Source organism: Sus scrofa, chromosome 5 (genome assembly GCF_054392235.1).
Source record: "Sus scrofa isolate SSC_HxYL_T2T_F1_AM1 chromosome 5, Sscrofa_HxYL_maternal_Yorkshire_Landrace_v2.0, whole genome shotgun sequence".
Classification (NCBI taxonomy): Eukaryota; Metazoa; Chordata; class Mammalia; order Artiodactyla; family Suidae; genus Sus; species Sus scrofa.
Genome location: NC_139387.1, coordinates 52,767,148 through 52,786,908, shown reverse-complemented (window position 1 = coordinate 52,786,908; position 19,761 = coordinate 52,767,148). Strand labels below are relative to the sequence as shown.

Below are 19,761 nucleotides of genomic sequence, written 5' to 3'. Positions count from 1 at the left end.
TGCAGATGAGTAGTCAGGTGGAATAAAGATCTTGACCTTGCCCCAAGAGAGGCCCACCCTCAGCTTCTGGGAGGTAATCTTTCATATGTTATAGAGGTGTCTTTGTTTAGGGTAGGAGTCAGTCACAGTGGATTTTAGGGTGGGGTTGGCTACATCCCATAGCCTTAGGCATGTGGGGATGGGGGCGGGGGGGGGGGCACCAACCAGGTGTTTAGGGTGGGGGTGCCTTGAGTCACCTGATAAATCATTCAGGCCAGCTAGCAGCTGAGATCAACTGCCCAGGTGATTGATCAGTCCATCATACCTATATAATGGAGCCTTGATAAATACTTTGAGGCTCAGGTAAGCTTCCCTGCTTGGCAGTCCTCTGGGCATATTGTCACACACAGGTCCTGGGAGAGTAATGCCTCCTGCTTCCACGGGGAGAGGACACCAAAAGCTGTGAGTTTGGGACCCTCCTGAACTTCATCCTAGGTGCTTCTTCCCTTAGCTAATTTTGATCCATATCCTTTCCCTGTAATAAACCATAACTGTGAGGCGAACAGCTTTCATTCAGTTCTGTGAATTCCTCTAGGGAATTATCAAACCTGCAAGCGGTTTTGGGACACCCCCCCCAATCCCTTCAACTCACAGTTGGTGTCAAAAGTAAGGGTGGTCTTGTAGAAGCCTGTGCCCTTTTAACCTTTGCAGTTTGGCTGACTCCAAGCACCTGACCTGAAGACTGAGGCTGTGGCATTGACACCTAATGTCAACATCTTAGAACTGTAAGATTAATACAAAACTGCCTCAAAAGGGACTACTTGTCATTAGATTGTTATCCTTTATTAATTGATCTAATATATACAGTGAACCAAATATTCATACTTATAATGAGGATTCTGCAGGACACTTTTTGCTTATTGATACGTAGTCACTTCTGACTTCAAACTTAATGTCATACCTCGGAAGTTGCGTATCACATGGGTAACTAAGAAATTTATCAAACCTATTTTCTTAATTGTAGGGTGCTTCAGTTTCTCTTTGCATATTTTCTTTCCAAAATTCTTATATATCTCATAATAACAAACTATTACAGGTTTTTATTCCCAAAGCTCTGGCTAGTTTCAGTGTTGGAAAGCCTTTGATATCATGGTTATTTCCTATTATGGGTATAACAACCTTAGCTTTAGTTGTTGACTAGGCCCTGAGATCTTTGTTTCTTAAAGTTTTAAATTCTGTTCAGAAGTTCTCTTTGGTCCCTTTGGTTTCCAATAAGGACATCATTGCTTTTGCTTCTTGGCTGACTATTCAGGTCACCTCCACAGTCTTTACGTTTATTTAGCTTATCTGATGGTCAAAGGTAGAGGTTGAAGAAGAAGAGTTTGGGTTTGTTTTTCTTACAAATATGTTTTTCCCAAATTATGGTCATTTCTATAAAACAATATCAATTTTAGGGAATGAGTAAAATTCTGAGAAACCCTAAGAAAGAAGAAACACCCCCTTTGTTTTGGCAGCCCTAGTTTGTTGGGAAACTCTTAAACGAGTTGTGTATATTTAAAAGAAAAGTAAATAATCTTTTAAAAGAATGTATATACAAATTTTAAAGATTGCTTCCTGAATAATTTAAATATCATTTTAGGATAATTTAAGTCTTGATATCTCCCCTAGGTTGCATGTTTTTTCCTAATGAATTAAGAAAGAAATTGATAAAATTTATGATACTTACTAGGAATAGCAAATTAAGGTAAAGTGATTAAATTTTTTAAATTCAGACTTTCATTTGTGGTTAATACTCTGAGGGAACTACTATTTTATTAATCTTATAAATAGGATTTCCTCTTTATTATGTTTAATGGCTGTCTTTTAATATCTGTTCTCAGGTTAAAAAATATTTTCAGGGATAAGATTAAGGGCCTACAGTTTTAAGATCATTAGAGACTTGAATTTTAGTTTTCTACACTTAAGAGTCAGAGTATATGACTCAGGAAGAGGGGTTGAGTCTGGTGTAAGAAGTGGACAGAGCTGAAATACCTATAGCTAATATTTGCACCTGGGAAAATAGTTTATACAACTGAGGGGATGTAAACTAAAACTCCTAAGATTTATTCAACAGAAGTCAAGGGTAGGTGTTCCCGTCATGGTGCAGTGGTTAACGAATCCGACTAGGAACCATGAGGTTGTGGGTTCGGTCCCTGCCCTTGCTCAGTGGGTTAACGATCCGGCGTTGCCGTGAGCTGTGGTGTAGGTTGCAGACGTGGCTCAGATCCCACATTGCTGTGGCTCTGGTGTAGGCCAGTGGCTACAGCTCTGATTCGACCCCTAGCCTGGAACCTCCATATGCCGAGGGAGCGGCCCAAAGAAATAGCAAAAAGACAAAAAAAAAAAAAAAGTCAAGGGTAAACTCAAAGATCTCAGTGCCATAATCATTGAGAGCATGTCAGTTTTAGAAAATGAAGATGATGGATTAGGATTAAGAAAGATTAATCAAACAGAAAACTATATAAAAATCAGGAAGTTTTTGCTCACAGGTCAGTACCTGTATTCATTTACAGTGCTTTTTTGCTCAAACCACTAAAAGATGTCCTTAACACATGTGAGAGTAATTTGACCTTGATGGGAGGCAAATATGATGTTATGGTATCTTCCTCCCTGTATCTTTTCTCCATACTCATTGGCAAAATAGAGGCTTTTAGTCCAACAGTGATTTTGAGCATAGACTGGAGCCATTCATTTCCTGTTAAATCTGGCTTTGCTACATACTAGCTATGTGACTTTAGGCAAGATACTTAGCCTCTCTTCTCAGTTTGTTCATCTGTAAGATGTGAAAATAACAGCATACCGAACTCACAGGGTTGTGTAAGGACTCAACAATACGTGTTCGGCACTTAGAACTGTATCTTGTACATGGTGCTAAGTAACTGCAGAGGTCAGAATTTTGGAACTTTGACAGAAGATATACTATTCCCCAAAAAAAGGAAATAATCAGAAAAGCAGTTATGCCGATCAAACATTGGCGTTTTTTAGAAATTAGTATGAAAGGGCATCTGTTGCGTTTTGTTGTTTTTTTAACTAAACTGCCCTTGTCTTACAGAAAACTAAAAATGATACTCTTGAAAGCTTATAGTGCTCACATCTTTTACCATTAAGAGCGCTCCTTCAGAAGGGTGCATTTTTTCATTTGCCTGGAACCTGACTTTCTCTGTCCTGGTTTATACTGGCCCTGCTGCTTTCGATAGCATCCAGATGCCAGGATGACTCCACAACAGCAGAGAAAGATGACAGAGGTGCAAAGGGCCACAGGAACCAGCCAGGTCTTTGACGTCGCAGATGCCGGATCAGGTGCTATGTCTTCACTCTCAGATGTATGGTTTCTGCTGTTGTAACCTTTGGTTTTGTTCAGTAACTGTTTGCTACTGTTGAGTTGGGATGGAATAGGCATATGAGAAAGTTTTGTGTCTACAGGCACAAAGAAAGGAGAAAGAGTCTTGTTATCAGGGTTGTTGATGAAATCAGTACTGGGTGACACCATATTTACCTTTGTGCTAATGGAGTCATTCAGGAAAATGAATCTTGCCCAAGAGTCTGTGGTTAATTCCTTGGAATACCTAGTATTTGTGGTTGCAACAAAATCTTGATGTGCAGTTGATGATGGCGCCTCTATTGACCGTAGCATTTGATTTATCATGGTTGGTTGTTGTTTATCTAAATTCATAGCTTTTAGAATTCTTAGTCTCTCCCGTGTATTAGATGAAGAACGAGTATTTAGATATGTGGGCAGTGACTGTTCAAAAACAAGCAAATCTGGATCTATACCTGAAAGATAGATAAGGCATCATTTAAAAAAATTTTTTTTTCTTTTTTGGCCACCTCTTGGCCTATGGAGTTCCTGGGCCAGGGATCAGATCTGAGCCACAGTTGCAACCTCTGCTGCAGCTGTGGCAGTGCTGTATTCTTTAACCCACTGTGCAAGGCCTAAGATAGAACTTGAGTCCCAGTGCCCCAGATGCCACTGATCCCATTGCACAACAGTGAGAACTCCTAAGCTTTTAATTAAAGGAGAGGACTTTAGGGAGTTCCATTGTGGCTCAGCAGTAACAAACTCTAGGAGTTTCCATGAGGATGATCTCTAGCCTTGCTCAGTGGCTTAAAGATCTGGCATTGCAGTGAGCTGTGTTGTAGGTTGCAGACGTGGCTCAGATCTGGTATTGCTGTGGCTGTGGTGTAGGCCAGCAGCTACAGCTCCAGTTCAACCTCTAAGCCTGGGAACCTCCATATGCCTCAGGTGCAGCCCCCCTCTCCCTAAAAAAAGAGAATGAGAGAGAAGACTTTAAAGTACTTCTTGGAGAAGTCTTGGGTTTTGCCACTATGAATAATTGAACTAATAAACTAATTTCAGGTTCCACCCCTGCACACCTCTAAAAGGCTTAGAAACATACTGGCCACATTTGAATCTATCTTAACTTCCTAAGACACTTTCTGTTGTGAATGAATTTGGCTACATCACAGAGAAAACTTTGTGTCTGCCAGGGTTTTTGCACAACAATCAACAATCACAGCTTTGGGGCAGGAGCTGCAGAAAAAGTAACCATTTGCTACTCTAACATCTTAAAGTTAAAATGGGGCCTGAGAAGTGTAACCGTGTTCAAAATTGTTCCCAAAGCCTTAAATTGCACCCCTTTCCAGTGCCTGAGGGTCTTCATTGTAAACTAACTGAGGGTCTTCTTATAAATTAACTTCTTTCTCTCTGGCTTCAAAAACACTCAACAGCTTCCCAGTGGTCCCTGATGCCAATCACACTGTTTCCCTTTCAGTCTCTCTTACACACTCTCTCTTCCTCCCACCCGCCTCAACAAACCAACATCCACTTCCTTCATTTCCTTTCTGACTTCGTTTAGTGCCTTCTGCCATCTTGTTTCCATCCTCACTTTTCTGCCAAAATTCTGCTTCTCACTACTTTGGCTTCTCCTGTCCTCGATCCTGATGGCCATCCTCTCCTTGAATTCTTCACCACGTGACTCCCTGGACCCCAGATTCCTTTGACACATTACCTCCATCCCTCTGCCTTTTGTTTCTTCATTCTTTTGCTGGTTCTCTTCTTGGTCCTAACTGGTTGGGTTGTTTCTGCGATCTTTAATCCTTGTTTTCTGCTGTACTTCTCTTCATCCCATACCACCTCCCCCACAAAAGAGGTTATCTTCATCAGCTGTCATCCACTACATTGATGGCCCTGAAATCCACATCCTCGATATTTTTCCTCTTTCTTGAGCTCTGATCTCATTTCTCCTGTGCTTTACTGGAGGTTCCTATCTAAACATCTCACATCACCACTGACATTCTCAAAACCAACCTTTTGCCCTCCTCCTTGTCTTGTTCAGTGGCATCATCATACTTCTATCACCCATTGCTGGACTCTGCATGGCTAAGGGATTTTTGACTCCTCTCTCTGCTCCTCTGTTCTCTCTCTCTCTCTTTTTTTTTTTTTTTTTTTTTTTGGCCACACCGTGGCATATGGAAGTTCCTGGGTGAGGGTCTGAGTCTGAGCCACAACTGTGACCCACACCACAGCTGTGGCAACACAGGATCCCTGACCCACTACACTGGGCCAGGAAATGAACCTGCACCTCTGCAGCGACATAGGCTGCCCCAGAGACAATGCTGGATCTTTAACCTGCTGTGTCACAGAGGGAACTCCTTTTTCTTTATCCGAATAGTAACTAGGTGCTATCCAGCCCCTTCCCAGTATGCTGATATGCATCCTTCCTCTTCATTGCATCTACAATCACCATGTCTAGATGTCATGTTTCCCTGACTGCATTTTCTTTTCTTTTTTTTTTTTTTTTTGTCTTTTTGCTATTTCTTGGGCCGCCCCTGCGGCATATGGAGGTTCCCAGGCTAGGGGTCCAATCGGAGCTGTAGCCACCGGCCTACGCCAGAGCCACAGCAACGCGGGATCCGAGCCGTGTCTGCAACCTACACCACAGCTCATGGCAACGCCAGATCATTAACCCACTGAGCAAGGGCAGGGACCGAATCCGCAACCTCATGGTTCCTAGTCGGATTCGTTAACCACTGCACCACGATGGGATCTCCTGACTGCATTTTCTAATCTGCATCCTGCATATGATTTTCCTGGACTGAGATAACCACACATCACTTTAATGATTGCATTTACTCATTAAATATCTTTGCTGGTTCCATATTTCTTTTTTCTTTTTATATTTTCCTTTTTTTTTTTTTTTTTTTTTATTTTAATGGCCCACCTGTGGCATATGGAGGTTCCCAGGCCAGGGATGGAATCCAAACCACAGCTGTGATCTACACCGTGCTTCAGCAATGCCAGATCCTTTAACCCACTGCACCAGGCTGGGAATCAAACCCGATCCTCCACACCAACCTGAGCTACTGCAGTCAGGTTCTTAACCCATTGTGCTACAGCAGGAACTCCTGGTTCCATATTGCTGACAAAGCCAAACCAAAACTCTACCCTGTCCTTTTGTTACCGGTCCTACCCTTTCTCACCCATATTTCCACGGCAGCCCACGTGTGCTCCTATTGCAGCCACATCAGTGTTCTTTCTTCCAAGTTGAGATACAAAGCTTATCTTGCTTCTTCCCGGACTCTTCCACGAAGCCTCCTCCAAATAATGGAAATTTCTGTGGTCCACCCCAACTCTTCTTTCGAGCCTTTGTATTTGAGGTAGCATCACACATTTTTGTATTTAGTTACATGACTTACCCTAGTGGTAAGACTTGTCACATCAACTAGATTAGAAGGAACTTGAGGGCAGAGGTTGGGCTGGCATCTCCTGCAACACTGAGCACAGCCTAGAGCATTATGTGTTTAGTAAATCCAGATGGAGAAAGAAACTTACCTCCTCTGTGTTGTAGTGGCAAAAATCTCTTCTTTGATGTTTACAGATTTGTATCTTGAGCTTATATACATGGGCAAAGGACTCTTAAATATGTGTTTTCCAAGGTAACATATACTGATTATCTTGGGCACTAATGTATGGCCGTTAAGTGTATTTTCTGTCCTTGACATCCATTTTTGTAGAATCCTTGTATATGGTGTCAGCAGACTTCAAAACTGACATTTAGCATTTTCTTTACTGCCTAGTGGTATCCTTAACCACTATTCTAGAAATACCTATTTTGGCTCTTAGGTATTTGGCAAGAGCCAAATGGGTATTTGGCAGTACTTTGACTCTTGGGATAAATGAAATAAAATGTTTAAACTCTTGTTCAATCACACATGATTTGTTATCTGGGATGAGCTCATCATCACTAAACATGCCAAACTAAAGGGGATTTCCTTTTTGTTTTCTGCCCTGGAAGCCCCAAACTTTTCCAGATAAAGTTCACTGGAAAGTAATGATTTAGAGATTTATACATGCCAGCCAACTTCTAGGTTATATAAATATAAGTTATAAAATATTACTGACATTCTTCAAAATATGTGCAAAGTAGATAGATCATTACCGTCTGTTATGTTGTATAAAATGGCATTGGTTCCGGGTTCCAATATGCAGCTCTCCAGGGTTGGGCAGTGGACATGGAGGCAATTGACATTGTCATGAACAGGGTCATGGAAGAAGACAGCCAAGTTACAGGACACTGAAAAGGAAACAAAGTACATCTGCAGATGGTCTTGATTTCTGCAGCTGATGAGCTCTGAGCAGCTTGCATTTCTTTCAGGAACCCTGGATTAACAGTACACTGCAGGGCTTGTGTTCAGACATTTTATGGAACATTATGAGCCACAGTAACTGTTTCTGTTAATATGGGAAAATGCCTCTTCAACAGAAAATATCTACTGGTTTTCTCTCAGTAATTTTTGATACAGTCCATGCTACACAGGATTACCTGGAATCATTTAATAATCCTAATATTTTAAGTTTGGAGAAAATTCAATTGGCTGCAAAAACCTCTGGGGATTTATATATGTCAGATTTCTAGGTGCTATACCCTCTCAGAATGGTAGTGGAATTCACCAGAGAAAGAGAGAAATAAATGGATAAGTGCCATAACAGAAGGGGGAGTGATGGAAAGGGCAAAAACGGCAATAACCACATTGTTGGGAGAAGCCCAGATGCTGTAAAGGCAGCAGGTTGGGTGAACATCACCTTGACCCTGACTGCGGGTGTGTGCTAGCCCCACGCTGCAAAGCTTCGTCCAATGCAAAGCCAATTAGTGTCATTCAAAAAGGAAGGGGGTAGACGACAAGGGTGTTGGCATTTGGAATTCTAGAGGGAAGGGGTCCCATCACTGGCTCAAGCTGGCTCGCTTTTTCTAAGTAGATTTGCTCCTTACAACATGTTGTGTGTTATTTCTGGAAAAACCTTAAGTTGGATTTGTTGAATGCATATCTTCAGTCTGTCCTCCCTAAGGTTTTCCTCCTGCTGCAGCATAGTAGCAACCATGCGATGAGATATATTCATTGTCCCAAAGGTATCAGCTGCTTTAATAAATGAGATTCCAGAAGGAGAGTGTATGATTACCGGACCTCAGAGTGCGCCTGCAGCTGCTGTGGAATTGTTGTAGAACCTGCCCTGCTTCTATGTAAGGTTAACTGCAGGGGTTACATCTCTCCCACTACTGAGACACTCTATTTTTCCAGAAGGAGAAAGAATAGGACAAAAGTCAATTAATAATACCTTTTTAGAATATTATAGATGACAAATACTTTCTCTGAGAATTGTGCTGTAAAGTTTAAGGAAAAAGGAAGAAAAAATATCCAATTTAGATATCTCAAATTCTAAGAAAGTAGTTGATACCATAGGGAGCAATTTATATATAAAATTATAAATTTATAAATAATATTTAATAATAAATATTAAACAATGTGTATACTATACTATAATGTATAATAGTATATTATAATTAAGATATATTTAATATATTATTAAATAATATTTTTATATATACCATTTTTTTAAAGATGGATTTTATTTATTTATTTTTTTTTTGGCTACACCCAACTGCAACATACGTTAAGTTCCCAGGCCAGGTATCGAACCTACACCACAGCAGTGACAACACCAGGCCAACAGGGAACTCCTGTAGGGAGCAATTTTTAAAGATGTTTTAACATTCTTCATGTACAGTCCCAGCTCTCAGCAGGGTAGCTATTGCAGGATTGGAGCATTTTATTTATTTTATTTTATTTTATTTTATTTTTTCTTGGGATTGGGGCATTTTAAAGTTCTGGCTTCTAGGGGAAAACCAGAATGCATATCTGTGCCACCTCTTCTGGAGAAGGAAAGCTATGACTTGGAAGCCACAGAGGCCCCACAATCATAGAGTTCTACTGGATGCTTATAATAACCCTCAAGTCCAGAGGTCACAGCTCCCTTGCTATGGAAAGTCAGGTAAATTCATACCAGGGAAAATGCTGAAAATGTATCACCCCACCCCTACGCATCTCTCAGTGAAGGCTGGTGAGGTTAGAAGCAGCTAGATTTGCTGCTTTTTTCAAAAACTTCCCTTTAATAAATTAATTGCTCTCTTCTGTGCCCGATCAACTTTTGAGGGCTTAACCTGTGACAGCTTCTCACACTGCAGTCTCTTGTCAGTTTAGACTCTCCAAAGAACTCCAGTGCGCATCTCAGAAATCTTACATGGATAAGTGCACAGGAGGCATTGGCAGTGTTGGTATCAAGCCACAGGAAGAAAGTGCGGAACAACAAGAGAAGTATTTTACAGTGTTGTGTTGCTTTTGTTGTTTCTGTCCAAGGAGCTGTCAAATCATGGACAAATGAAAAATAAAGTCTTTAGACAAATGTAACTTGAAATTCTCTAACAATGAAATTGTTTTCCCAATTACAGGCCTTGATCATGTTATATGAACGCTATTTAAATCTGATTTCAGCCTCCCCCAAAAAAATCTGTTGGGATATTTTTTAAATCCTTCCCTCCCTTCCTCCCTCCCTCCTTTTTCTTTCTTCCTTTCTTCCTTCCTTCCTCCCTCCCTTCTCTCCCTTCCTTCCCCCCCGCCTTTTTTTTTCTTTTTCTCTTTTTAGGCCCATACCTGAGGCATATGGAGGTTCCCAGGGTAGGGGGCAGATGGGAGCTGCAGCCACAGCAACACAGGATCCGAGCTGTGTCTGCGACCTACACCACAGCTCATGGCAATGCTGGATCCTTAACCCACTGAGTGATGCGAGGGATCAGACCTGCATCCTTGTGGATGCTAGTCAGATTCGTTAGCTGCTGAGCCACAATGGGAACTCCTCCTTTCTTTTTCTGTTAGACATATACCTTCCTATTTATGAATCAACATCAAAATTCCTGTGCAATACATCTCACATTTGGTCAGCCCAAGCAAGCACATTTCAAAAGTGTGATAGGACATCAATATTACCAAAAGAACTTTGAAGAGGAAATTATTATAAATATTTTAAAATATATATGCTATATTCTGGGCTACAGAAATATTGTTCATCGGCCTTCAAGGAAATATCTTCCATAGTGAAGAAAAGAGGTTCTCTTACCTGTAGGTCCATAGCCTCCCGGGTCATGACAAGATTTGTAAAGCGAGCCTGCACTGGCTCCAACTGCAAAATCAGTCTCAATGTCTCTCCCTCTCTGCCCCCTCCCTCATCCCAGGGCATTCTCCCTAGTCCTTGTCACCCCTTCACTGGGCCCTCTGTTGAGGACTCCTTTCTCAGATCTTCACTTTGGAAGGTCCCCCTGATGGTTTGCTCAGGCGTGTCATGAACGCTTACCGTCCTTCCGAAGACAGCAGCTCTGACTGCACCTCCTACCAGTGCTTTCGGAATAATACTTCAAGAACTGGGCCCCCAGCTTCTGAGACTCCTCCAGGTCAATTAGAAGACCAGGGAAGCGACGGATCCAGCAGTCTCTGTAAAACATGGTGGGTGAGCAGAGAGAGTCCGTGGTCCACCCCATGCTGAGGAGCAAAAACACGTCTGTTGCCAGGACCGCCACACACATTTCCCTGGAATCAAGACTCGGAAAGAAGCGATGACAAACAGACGCTGGAGCTGACCATCAGGGTTTAGAACAGTTTCTGGAACCTCAGGGCTGTTGCCAAGGGAGACTTTCCTGGAACTTTCCTGGAGGGTCACTTTCTAGAAAAATGAAGCAGCTCTTGGACTGCACGTTGATTTTTCTTGTGTTTCTTACCACTTGTGCCCTGAGTGAACATCTGACTTGCTGGCGTTAATTCTGAACACTCTCCAGGACATTTCAATACTGTGTCCCTTAGCCTCTTGAAGACGTAGATTCTCTCCTCTGCTTTTCTTCTCTGAAAGTAAAGTCACAGACACCTTTTTCTGAGTAAATATAAAGACAAGTCGAAATCCTAGCCGAGAGCCTTTCTGAGGAAAACAATAATTTAGTCGCTTGATGTCAGATAAAGGAAAGATCCATTTCACCAGAAACAAAACATCATTTTGTCAGTGTGCTTCTGTAAGTTTTTAAAGAAACTTGTGACTGCAAATATTTTTTTTTCAATCTGCTTTTTTTTCCCCCTTTAAATCGAAGTTCTGGTATTCAGGTTCACAAGAAAACTAGTTTGAGCATGGGTTTAAATTTTTCGTTTTACCAAAAAAAAAAAAAAAAAAAAAAAAAAAAAAAAAAAAAAAAATTCTGGAAAGTAAACGAAAACTGAGAATGAAATAAAAACTAAAAGTTTAAATTTTGCAGTGATTTTGAAAACTTTGAACACAAATCCTGGTCACTTCTTGGGGTCAATCATTTTTTGCAAAGGCCAGCCGCAAGCTTTTTTAAAAAAGAAAAGATCCAGACAAAAGAATATCCTTATAATGTAGATACAACATCCCTTAAAGTATATTTTGTTCAATTAAGAATAAAAAGCGTAATTGAAAATTGTGAAGAAGTTCAACTTGGGGGCTGCTTAATCTGTTTTCTGAAATCTATGTTTTCAAGTTTCAAAGAAGGCTTCTTTGTGAAAAACACATAAAGGCAGAGCATCTCTGAAGCAGATGTAGTTGCAAGAAATGTGCACTAGGGAAATAGTTTTAAATTTCCAAATATTAATGAAGTTACTTCTACTGCAATGCCAAAACATTTGAAAATATATGAAAGGCAGTGAAAATGGCCTCTTTTGTGAAGATTGTGTGTTCCATATCCTATAATACCCAAGATGAAATTAGTTCAAAGCATAGAACTCTTGCTTTTGTGTATCCTTTTGTATACAAAGCATTAGTGGTGATTAGTTTGGGTCATAAAAGTTCTGTACAGCTCTTTAAAAAAAATGAAATTTTTCTCTCCTGTGATCTGTGTCTCTCAAACATTTTTACACATTCACTCACTTGACACAGAAATGTTAACATTGTTTGAACTTTTCATCTCTCCACCTGTCTCCTAATAATAGTTTGATTTTCTTATCTTTTGTTTTTAGAAACATAACGTATTAATAATTGATAATAAAGAGGGTGATATTCGAAAGACCGAATAACTTTAAAAACAAACATTTCACTTTCTTCTGAGCAAAAGTATACGGACTAACTCCCAACCTTGCATAGGCCACATAAAGTGCACTAAAAATGATAATATTTTATTCACATAAAAATTCTCTTAGAAAGTGAGTTTCGGTTGCTTACCTACACACAATGCGACCATTACAGCTGTACCAAGAAAAGAAGGAAGAGAGGTTTCCTCAAGGCAAAACAAGAGTCAGGTGAGGAACAAAAGAGTACTCCCTGTTTTTCCATGAGGTTTCATAGCTATTTTGATCAGTTCATGCCCTGGGGACATAAACTGGAAAGTCAACTTTCTAACCTTTTAACCTCCAAATCTTTCAGTCTCTTTAACTGTGGTGTCTTTTGTGTGATATATAATTCCTTGACGTTCTCGTGTTCCCTGCGGGGATAATGGAACAATCCTCAGTTGTTTAATGCCTTTGCTGTCAGATGACGGTCAAGAGGCCATCAAAGTTGCTGTAGAAAGAATCTACAAGATCCAGTGTAAATGCAGGATTTAAAAATTTAAAAAAAAGGAGTTCTTGTCATGGCTCAGCAGAAAACAAACCTGGCTAGTATCCATGAGGACGCAGGTTTGATCCCTAGCCTTGTTCAGTGGATTAAGGATCTGGTGTTTCTGTGGCTGTGGCATAGGCCAGAGGCTACAGCTCCAATTTGACCCCTAGCCTGGGAATCTTCACATGCTGTGGGTGCATCCCTAAAAAAAAAAAAAAAAAAAAAAAATTTAAAACAAATTTTGGGGTGACTAATAAACATTGAGCCTGGAAATAGGTAACTTCTAGGAGCCAAGTATTTTGAAAAGGAGATATTAAAAACTGGACTGCAGGGGCAGAGGGAAGAAACTACAAGGAACTGAGATATGTGGACCAGAAGTAGCTCCTCAAGAGCCTGATTCAGAGGTACTGGTGTGGGAACCGGAATTCTGATTTTTTTTTTTTTTTTTTTTTAAGGTCCACACCTGAAGCCTATGGAAGTTCCTGGGCTAGGAGTTGAATTGAAGCTTCAGCTGCTGGCCTACTCGACAGCCACAGCAGTGCTGGATCCTTAACCCACCGAACGAGGCCAGGGATCAAACCATCATCCTCGTGGGTGCTAGTTGGATTCCTAACCCTCTGAGCCATAACAGAACTCCCAGAATTCTGATTTTTTATAAAAAGTGTCTCAGGTGATCTCCTTAGATGTTTGGAAAACACTGAAATAGATGATTGAAATAAATGAAAGTTTTGCCTATGGGAAGATGTTCAAGCTGAATTAAATAGAATCATTTAAAAGACTGTGCTACTTTAAACTCATTTAGGAGTTTCCATCGTGGTGCCGCGGAAATGAATCCAACTAGGTAGGAACCATAAGGTTGAAGGTTCGATCCCTGGCCTCGCTCAGTGGGTTAAGGATCTGGTGTTGCTGTGGCTGTGGTGTAGGCTGGCAGCTGTAATTCCAATTCAACCTGCAGCCTGGGAACCTCCATATGCCACAGGTGCGGCCCTAAAAAGACAAAAACAAAAACAAAAAACAAAAAACAAAAAACGCAAAAACCATTTAAACTGCCCTGGATGATTTAATGAAAACAAGATATTTCAGCTTTGCTGATTAAAAAACGAAAAAAGAAACAGTTTTTAAAGAAACAGTGGAGGGATAAAAAAAATAGAGATAAACAATTTTTAAGTGGTAGTGAAGTAATAGCATGGATTTTGTAAATTCAAAAGACATTTGAAAAACAATCAATATTCTATCCTTATTTGATTGTAATTTATAAATTTTTTTTGGCTGCAAGCCCTTGGCATGCAGAAGTCCCCTGGCCAGGGATAGAACCTCAGCCACAGTAGTGACCGCACCAGATCCTTAACCCGCTGCTCTGGTCCATCCTTATTTTAACATGCTAATTGTATTATTTACTTAACATTTTCATTTCATCAGTTCATAAAATTGGTGGAAATTGTTTTTAAAATGGGGCCTAAGAAATTGGATATGCCATTAACTTTTCTTAAAATGTTTTGCTTTTGTTAAATTGATATACATTCACTTTAAAAACCCAAACCAGGAGTTCCTGTTGTGGTTCAGTGGTTAACGAATCCGACTAGGAACCATGAGGTTGTGGGTTCGATTCCTGACCTTGCTCAGTGGGTTAAGGATCTGGAGTTGCCTTGAGCGGTGGTGTAGGCCAGTAGCTAGAGCTCCGATTAGACCCCTAGCCTGGGAACCTCCATATACCACAGGAGCGCCCACAGAAAAGACAAAAAGAGAAAAAAATAAATAAATAAGTAAATAAAAATAAAAACCCAAACCATGCAGAAAAGTACAAAAAGAAATAGTAATCATTCAAGATCTTACAACCTTAACATTTTGGTAAACATCCTTCTAGACACGGTGATAAAAAAATTGATACACAGATACAACTTTACAAAAATGGATTCATACTGTTCTAGAAACTTTTAAAAAATTTCAGTATAAAATCATATTTAGTGTTTCTAAAGAAAGCTCTACATCCAAAGTTTAACAGTTCTATGGTATTTCATTCTACTTATGTACCAAAATTTACTCTGCAACCTCAACTTCCTTGGAGTATTAAATAGATTGTAATCCATATAAAGCACTTACTACAATGCATAACATATAAAAAGCATTCAATAAATGTTAGCTACTACTATTATACATTGTTTCAATTTTTTTATTATTCAAAGAAACATTGTGATAAACATCTTGTACTTTGATTTTTTTCCATTCTAGCTCAAAAGGTGTATTTTCCATAATTCCTTTTTTTTTTTTTTTTTTGTCTTTTTTGTCCTTTTAGGGCCGCTCCCTCGGCATATGGAGGTTCCCAGGCTAGGGGTCTAATCGGAGCTGTAGCTGCCAGCTTATGCCAAGAGCCACAGCAACTTGGGATCCGAGCCGAGACTATGATCTACACCACAGCTCACGGCAACGCCGGATCCTTAACTCACTGAGCAAGGCCGGGGATCAAACCCGCAACCTCAGGGTTCCTAGTTGGATTCGTTAACCACTGAGGCACAACGGGAACTCCTCTTTTTTTCTGTTTAAAAGGCTGCACATGTGGCATATGGGAGTTCCTGGGCTAGGGGTCCAATTGGAGCTGCAGCTGCTGGCCTACGCAACAGCCACAGCAACGCCAGATCTAAGCCCCATCTGTGACCTATGCCACAGCTTGCTGCTGGATCGATCCTTAATCCACTGATAGAGGCCAGGGATCGAACCCCCATCTTCACAGACACTATGTCGGGTTCCTGCTGAGCCACAATAGGAACTCTTATTTTCCATAATTCTTAAAGAAATAGCCTAACTCTGTGTTTGACCATTACTTTTGTCTTTCATATAACAGATCATGATGTAAGTGTTTGAAGTGAATCACAGTACCATAAAGGCCAGTCTTTATTATTCACCAATCAGTCAATAACAGATCTATGAGTATACATTACAGACAAGCAACATTTTCATGAAGCTGAAAAATAATTTTAGGTCTTTTGTAAATAAGGAGTTATTTATGTCTATGTTGCTTTGACTTTGCATTTCTCCCTTAACAGAAAACTTACTTTATGAGTTATGAAAATGATTTGATCTTTAAGCAGCTTCCAGTTCTAAATGACTTTATTATCATGTCAGGGGGCCCAAAAGCGTACTGGACCATTGCCCAGTATTGTCAAGCTGACACCCCAGCTTACTTACCCAAGATCTGCTCTGATGTTACCGCGTGTGAATTGCCTTTATAATGTGTGTGATTCTGTGAGCGTGATTTTTTTGTCTCTTTTTAAAAGGCAAGAAAAAACCAGTCTGAGGCTTATCTATGACGGCTGGGAAACAAAAGCATCTATTGGCAAAGGATTCTAAGGGACCAGGGAAAGATTAAGAGCCTGTTCTTCACTGACCCACTGAATCTGGCATCACTGCTGATGAAAGGAGAGACAAAGAAATCCCAGGTCCAAGACTCTTTGACTCTGGGGGTGTTCTCCCAGCAAAACTTACCCAGCTAAATGCCTAATCCTGGGCATGGAACGTTACCTTCCCAAAGGGGATGGTAAATTCATGATCACTCCCTCCACACGAACTTTAGATGTCACACGCTCCCTGAGAACAGACGTGTGAGAGGTCCAGGAGATAATGGAGTTTTACCAGTGATGATTTAAAGGCCAGGTGAAACAAGTGAAAGCTAAAAGTTTTTCCCAGAATCCAAGAAATAACTTGAAAGAGGCAAGTCAGTCATCTTTGTTTTCTTCACTTTTCCTAGGGAGGCCAGAATCTACTAGAATTTTTTTTCCCTACATCTTTAAAATTTTAGTTCCTTGTTCATGGTGTATAATAAAGAAAACCATGCTCTCTATGAAGCAGCTAAATTATAAAGAAGCACAAAAGCAACCAAACAATGTGTTGAAAGGATTTTATGATTTACTATAAAACTTTTTTCTCTGGTTTTTAAACCCTTCCCAACATAAAATATTGATCAGCTGTTGTAGGAAGTATCTTTTGTTTAAAATACTGAGCCAATGTACTGATGAAGAAGTTACTATGTAAACGACTTGTCATTCATGAAGAGAGCTAAAGCCTGTAATAATAAAAGTAAATCTAAACACACATTCTTCCCAAGTTGAGAATTACTAGACTTGGTTCTCAGTCTTGGTCTGGGAAAGTTCCCAGGGGGTTTTGAGTAAGATAAGACTAAACACACATAGAGTTGCCTTGTGGCTCAGCGGATTGAGGGTCCCGCGTTGTCACTACTGCAGCTCCCGTCCCTATTGTGCAGGTTTGATCCCTCGCCTGGGGAACTTGCACATGCCACGGTGCCACAAAAACAAGAGGAAAAAAACCAAAAAAAACCCCTACTCTACCCTTCTAAGATTCATTCATACCTCCAAGCAACACAAGATCTTTTGGGGGGTGAGGTTTCTATTTGCAACGTTCGGTGGGAGAAGATGCGGAAGAAGTAGTCCTCAGTTGGAGCGGACAAGGGTAGGAGAGTGGGTAAGAGGGTGGCAAGAAAGGCCATCTCTGTAGGCAGATATGAGCAAAAGCAACCAGACCTTCTGCCCAGAGAGTAATAACATTCCGTGACGGCTAGCCCAACCAAACTGAAATTAGGAATGCCGTGGCTGGTAGAAAATAGCATAAAAGGAGGCACGTGATCTAACTTGATTTAGTTGAGTTGAACTTCTTTCTTTTACTGGCCTAAGGAGAACAGGCCCCAGCAGCAAATACGAGCTCCCCTGCTTCCCAACCCTTTCCATCGGGTGCATCGGATGCACGCAACGCACTGAGCCCTGCAGAACCTGCTGCCATCTAGCTGGACCTCCTTCCTGCAAGATGGCTCCTACACGGTGACCATTCCCAAGAATCAGCTCTAGGTGCCACCTCCACGTCCAGAGACTGCCCGTGGGCCTCAGTTCCCCGGACAGGATGTCGGACTCGGCCGCACGAGCGGTCCCAGATGTGTTGTCTCTTTGACCCCCTGGACCCCGACTCTTTTCATCTCCTCCCTCCAACCCTCGTTTCTTTTGCTTCTTTCCTTCTCGCTGGTCGAGCGGCGCGGAAGAAAAGGCAGCCGGCCTCACCCCGCCTCCGAAGCATCGACGCAGACCGGCCGGGCTGCAGGGTCGCGGCGACCGGCGTGCGGGGGCGGCTGTGCGCCTTCCCGGGTCCCGCAGCCTTCCAGCCCTCCCCGAAAGTCCAAGCCCGCGGCGGGGGTCCTGCGGGCGGAAGTGAGAGGCCAGGCGTGGGAGGAGGCTCCAGGCAGACGGCCCGGGACGACCCGAGCAGGGAGCGCGCATCGCCCGGGCCTTTTTTGGCGCGGAGGGAGGCCGGAGGGGCCGTCCACCGCGCCGAGCCGGGAGGGTGGCGAGGCCGAGCCGCCGCCTCCGGGACTGGGAGGAGGGGCCGTCTCGGGGGCGCCGCCGCGGCCGGGAGAGGCTGGGCGGGCGCGGGCGGCCCTGCGCCGCCGCCGCCGCCGCCTCCCAGCGCCAGCGTTCGGCAGCCTCCCCGGAACCCGGCGAGCGCGGAGAGCTGGCGGGAGCCCCCGCTGCCCCCGGGCCCCCAACCATGTCGGCCGAGGAGATGGTGCAGATCCGTCTGGAGGACCGCTGCTACCCGGTGAGCAAGAGGAAGCTCATCGAGCAGAGCGACTACTTCCGCGCCCTCTACCGCTCCGGCATGCGTGAGGCCCTGAGCCCGGAGGCCGGCGGCCCCGAGGTGCAGCAGCTACGCGGCCTCAGCGCCCCGGGCCTGCGCCTGGTGCTGGACTTCATCAACGCCGGCGGGGCCCGCGAAGGCTGGCTGTTGGGCCGACGGGGGGAGCCGGGCGGCGGTGGGGAGGAGGAGGAGGACATGGACGAGGTGAGCCTGCTGTCCGAGCTGGTGGAGGCGGCCTCCTTCTTGCAGGTCACGTCCCTGCTGCGGCTGCTGCTGTCCCAGGTGCGGCTCACCAACTGCCTAGAGCTGTACCGCCTGGCGCAGGTGTACGGGCTGCCCGACCTGCAAGAGGCCTGCCTGCGCTTCATGGCCGTCCACTTCCACGAGGTGCTCTGCAAGCCCCAGTTCCATCTCCTGGGGTCTTCTCCTCCGGCCCCCGGGGATGTCAGCCTGAAACAGAGGCTGAGAGAGGCCCGGATGACTGGGACTCCTGTGCTCGTGGCGCTGGGTGATTTCCTGGGGGGACCCCTAGCCCCTCACCCCTATCAAGGAGAGCCCCCGTCCATGCTCAGGTACGAGGAGATGACCGAGCGTTGGTTCCCGCTAGCCAACAACCTCCCTCCAGACCTGGTGAACGTCAGGGGCTATGGGTCCGCCATCCTGGACAACTACCTCTTTATAGTGGGCGGCTACAGGATCACCAGCCAAGAGATCTCCGCGGCCCACTCCTACAACCCCAGCACCAACGAGTGGCTCCAGGTGGCCTCCATGAACCAGAAGAGGTAAGCAAGCGCCCAGCCGTGCTGCTGCTTTCCCGCCTTCATCTGTTCACGAATTTGGTCCCCTAGTGTTTGCTGAGCAGTCACAGGAAGTTGTGCTGGGATGGGAATGACATCCTGGGGAGCGTTGGTGGCCTTTGGCAAAGTTACCCATGAACTTGGCAAGGAAGCCGAGGCCCCAGTGAAATCAACTATCTGAGTCATTTATTTGCAGATATTGCACCTTTAGACTGCCCCCCCCCCAACTTTGCGTCTATCTCAGTGGAAAAAAAAAGATGTGTGTGGTTTCCTAGAAGGATACCTTTAAAGAAAACTGTAATTTTGCTTTTATTTTTACCTTTTTATTTTTTAGGAACTAATGCTGATTATAATGACACATGGGGCAGTAACCTGTAACACTGATGTTGG

General features: G+C 43.1%; 3 protein-coding genes across 8 annotated transcripts in view; 1 reads left to right on the top strand and 2 right to left on the bottom strand.

The window, feature by feature from the left end:
• Positions 1 to 800: 800 nt before the first annotated feature.
• MANSC4 (MANSC domain containing 4) lies at positions 801 to 18,117 on the bottom strand. 3 transcript variants are annotated; one of them, XM_084956504.1, is made up of 5 exons: positions 17,302 to 18,117; positions 12,566 to 13,142; positions 10,703 to 11,317; positions 7,458 to 7,592; positions 801 to 3,792 (listed from the first exon to the last, which is right to left on the bottom strand). In XM_084956504.1, exons 3-5 carry the CDS (start codon positions 10,929 to 10,931, stop codon positions 3,122 to 3,124), a joined length of 1,035 nt encoding a protein of 344 aa, XP_084812630.1. In that variant the 5' UTR covers positions 10,932 to 11,317; positions 12,566 to 13,142; positions 17,302 to 18,117; the 3' UTR covers positions 801 to 3,121. The 3 variants fall into 3 exon arrangements, with proteins under 3 accessions (XP_084812630.1, XP_003126465.1, XP_084812632.1); XM_003126417.5 differs by lacking the exon at positions 12,566 to 13,142 and having other exon boundaries at positions 10,703 to 11,266; XM_084956506.1 differs by lacking the exons at positions 12,566 to 13,142; positions 17,302 to 18,117 and having other exon boundaries at positions 801 to 3,392; positions 3,515 to 3,792; positions 10,703 to 10,931.
• LOC146403363 (uncharacterized) lies at positions 11,062 to 18,486 on the bottom strand. Its single transcript, XM_084956508.1, has 2 exons — positions 18,001 to 18,486; positions 11,062 to 11,244 (listed from the first exon to the last, which is right to left on the bottom strand). The coding sequence occupies exons 1-2, from the start codon at positions 18,484 to 18,486 to the stop codon at positions 11,062 to 11,064; spliced, it is 669 nt and encodes a 222-aa protein (XP_084812634.1).
• KLHL42 (kelch like family member 42) overlaps positions 18,178 to 19,761 on the top strand; it is a 25,221-nt gene continuing 23,637 nt past the window's right edge. For 3 of the 4 annotated variants that reach the window (XR_014803687.1, XM_003126407.5, XM_084956491.1), the window contains exon 1: positions 18,178 to 19,356. Coding sequence is in view for 3 of the 4 variants with exons in the window: in XM_003126407.5 (XP_003126455.1) it covers positions 18,485 to 19,356 (872 nt within the window). In the remaining variant the exon portion in view is untranslated. The remainder of the gene's footprint in view (positions 19,357 to 19,761) is intronic. The other variant, XM_084956492.1, reaches the window with a different exon arrangement.

Excerpts from the sequence above, each read along its gene's own strand:
- MANSC4 (XM_084956504.1), bottom strand. The coding sequence starts at position 10,931 with ATGTGTGTGGCGGTCCTGGCAACAGACGTGTTTTTGCTCCTCAGCATG. Across the intron at positions 7,593-10,702 it reads CTGCTGTCTTCGGAAGGACG|TGTCCTGTAACTTGGCTGTC; the intron begins GTAAGCGTTCAT and ends TTTCCTTTTCAG. Across the intron at positions 3,793-7,457 it reads TTTATACAACATAACAGACG|GTATAGATCCAGATTTGCTT; the intron begins GTAATGATCTAT and ends TCTATCTTTCAG.
- LOC146403363 (XM_084956508.1), bottom strand. The coding sequence starts at position 18,486 with ATGGTTGGGGGCCCGGGGGCAGCGGGGGCTCCCGCCAGCTCTCCGCGC. Across the intron at positions 11,245-18,000 it reads GTCGATGCTTCGGAGGCGGG|AGAAGAAAAGCAGAGGAGAG; the intron begins GTGAGGCCGGCT and ends CTTTACTTTCAG.